At 42.3% G+C, this 2,068-nt stretch overlaps 2 protein-coding genes across 2 annotated transcripts in view; both read right to left on the bottom strand.

Moving 5' to 3' along the window:
- The window catches only part of LOC138165848 (alcohol dehydrogenase E chain-like), a 417,804-nt gene that overhangs the window by 160,797 nt on the left and 254,939 nt on the right, over nt 1–2,068 (bottom strand). The gene's annotated exons all lie outside the window — the stretch shown is intronic.
- The window catches only part of LOC138169221 (all-trans-retinol dehydrogenase [NAD(+)] ADH7-like), a 45,969-nt gene that overhangs the window by 24,283 nt on the left and 19,618 nt on the right, over nt 1–2,068 (bottom strand). The window contains exon 2 of the mRNA XM_069098504.1: nt 1,479–1,580. Within this exon, the coding sequence (XP_068954605.1) occupies nt 1,479–1,580 (102 nt within the window). The remainder of the gene's footprint in view (nt 1–1,478; nt 1,581–2,068) is intronic.

Raw genomic sequence — 2,068 nt, 5'->3', positions numbered from 1 at the left:
TCTCTGTGTCTGTTAGTCTGCCTGTCTGACTCTCTCCATTTCTGTCTTTCTGTCTGTCTCTGTCTCTGTCCCTCTCTGTGTCTGTCAGTTAGTCTGTCTCTCTCTGGAGGTCTCTGTCTTTCTGTCTTTCTTTGTCTCTGTTTCTCTCTGTGTCTCAGTCTGCCTGTCTGTCTCTTTCTGTCTCTGTCTCTCTCTGTCTCTCTTTCTCTCTCTGTCTCTGTCCTCTGTGTCTGTTAATCTGCCTGTCTGACTCCATTTCTGTCTCTCTGTCTCTGTCCTTCTCTGTGTCTGTCAGTCAGTTTGTCTGTCTCTCTCCGTCTCTGTCTGTCTCTGTTTCTGTGTCTGTCAGTCTGTTTCTCTGTCTGTCTCTGTCTCTGTCCCTCTCAGTTAGTCTGCCTGTTTCTCTCCATTTCTGTCTCTCTCTCTGTCTCTGTCCCTCTCTGTCTCTCAGTCTGTGTCTGTTAGTCTGTCTGTCTCTCTGTCTCTTTTCCTCTCCCTCACTTAGCAATCTCACCAGCTCCTAAGATCTTTTTTGCAGACCATTCCCAGATTTGCCTATTCAGTCCCCTTTACCATCCTGCATTCTAATCCTGAATCAGAAGCTGCCTTTTCCAAATTTCTTTTTTTCAAGATATATTTTCATTCATTTTGTCAAATATTTCCTAATCTCATGTAATATTTTTTTGAAATTCATTTTTAAAATTTTGAGCTCCAAATGATTACCTTCCCTCCCACACCTCACCAATTCTTTGAGAAGACAAACAATATGGTATCAGTTATACATGTGAAGTTATGCAAAACATGAGACATCTACTTCCAGGTGACCCTCATACTCTCTTCCTAATGGTCTTCTGGAGATTTGCCACCAAGTCCTCAGGGGTTCCATAGTTTCTATAGTTTTAATTACATTTACCCCAGCTTTGGAGTTTCCATAGAGCTGAGCAAACAATTGTAGAAGGAATCATTGGGAAGCACCTGGGAGAACATAACAGTATAGGAAACTATAGTCAAGTCTAGATCTGATTTCATTCAAGAAAGACCAATACTCCGAATTATTGACCCACACGTGGGCTCTGGGAAAAATTCTTTGGCTGTAGGTCCCATGCCATGGTTCATCCTTCTGCTGTTCAGGGTTTACGTGTTCTGGTAGTGCAGTTCCAAGCATGCTTCTTCCCTTGCAACAGGGGTTCATTAGCAAATTGGGATTTATAGGCTCAATGACATGTTTGTAATGGTATATGACATCACTAAGACTTGAATCCCAATCTCCTTTTCCCTGCCCCTGGATCCAGGTTAAGGGACCCTAAGCAGTTCACTTAATTTCTTAGTACCCACAGGCAACACTGAGAACCTGAGAGGCAGAGGAGGTGCCAATCTGCATTGGTGAAGGGAATTTCCTTTTGGGGAGTTGCCTATACCAAAGAAATCTCTGACCTTCCATAAAGGGGGAAAATGGTCCATATTAGGAATGTTAGTACCTTAATTCGAACTTCATAGACTTTTGGTGGGGAAACTTCCACTTCCTCAATGGAAAACGGTTGCTCCAGGCCCCACAACACAGCAGCTTTGCATTTAATTATCTGGGAAAATAGCAAGAACTTATCCATATACCCTGGAAAACTCTCCTGCAAGAAACATTGCATCTGGGTGGGCTGTTGTGCTAACATCGATATCAAGCCCAATACTTTTTTCATGCATTTGCAAATTCAAAATTGTGAAACTATTATACTTGGAGAATTACCTTCCTCTTGGATGGCTAGAAGCATTGGTGGGAGAGACATTCTGAGAAATGAAAAATAAACTTGTAGCTTTCAGAGAACCTGTCAATCCCAAAACAGAGGAAAGGAAGAGACTGTGCAAATCGGAAACATCTTTGAGAAGCTGAACCTGGGGGCTGACTCCCAGGGAGGTCTGACTTCCCCTCCCATGGCCAGCATTTTCTCCTTGCTTTGTGTCTAGTTGCTGATACAGATTCAGTTGGGTTAAGGGGAATCTTTTAAAAATGTAAATACTGTTGGTCAATCTATCTATCTATCTATCTATCTATCTATCTATCTATCTATCTATC

Source organism: Petaurus breviceps, unplaced genomic scaffold (genome assembly GCF_028583685.1).
Source record: "Petaurus breviceps papuanus isolate PSGF00001 unplaced genomic scaffold, PetGlider_PUasm1.0 126, whole genome shotgun sequence".
In the NCBI taxonomy this organism is placed as follows: Eukaryota; Metazoa; Chordata; class Mammalia; order Diprotodontia; family Petauridae; genus Petaurus; species Petaurus breviceps.
This window is presented reverse-complemented; position numbering and strand designations above follow the sequence as displayed.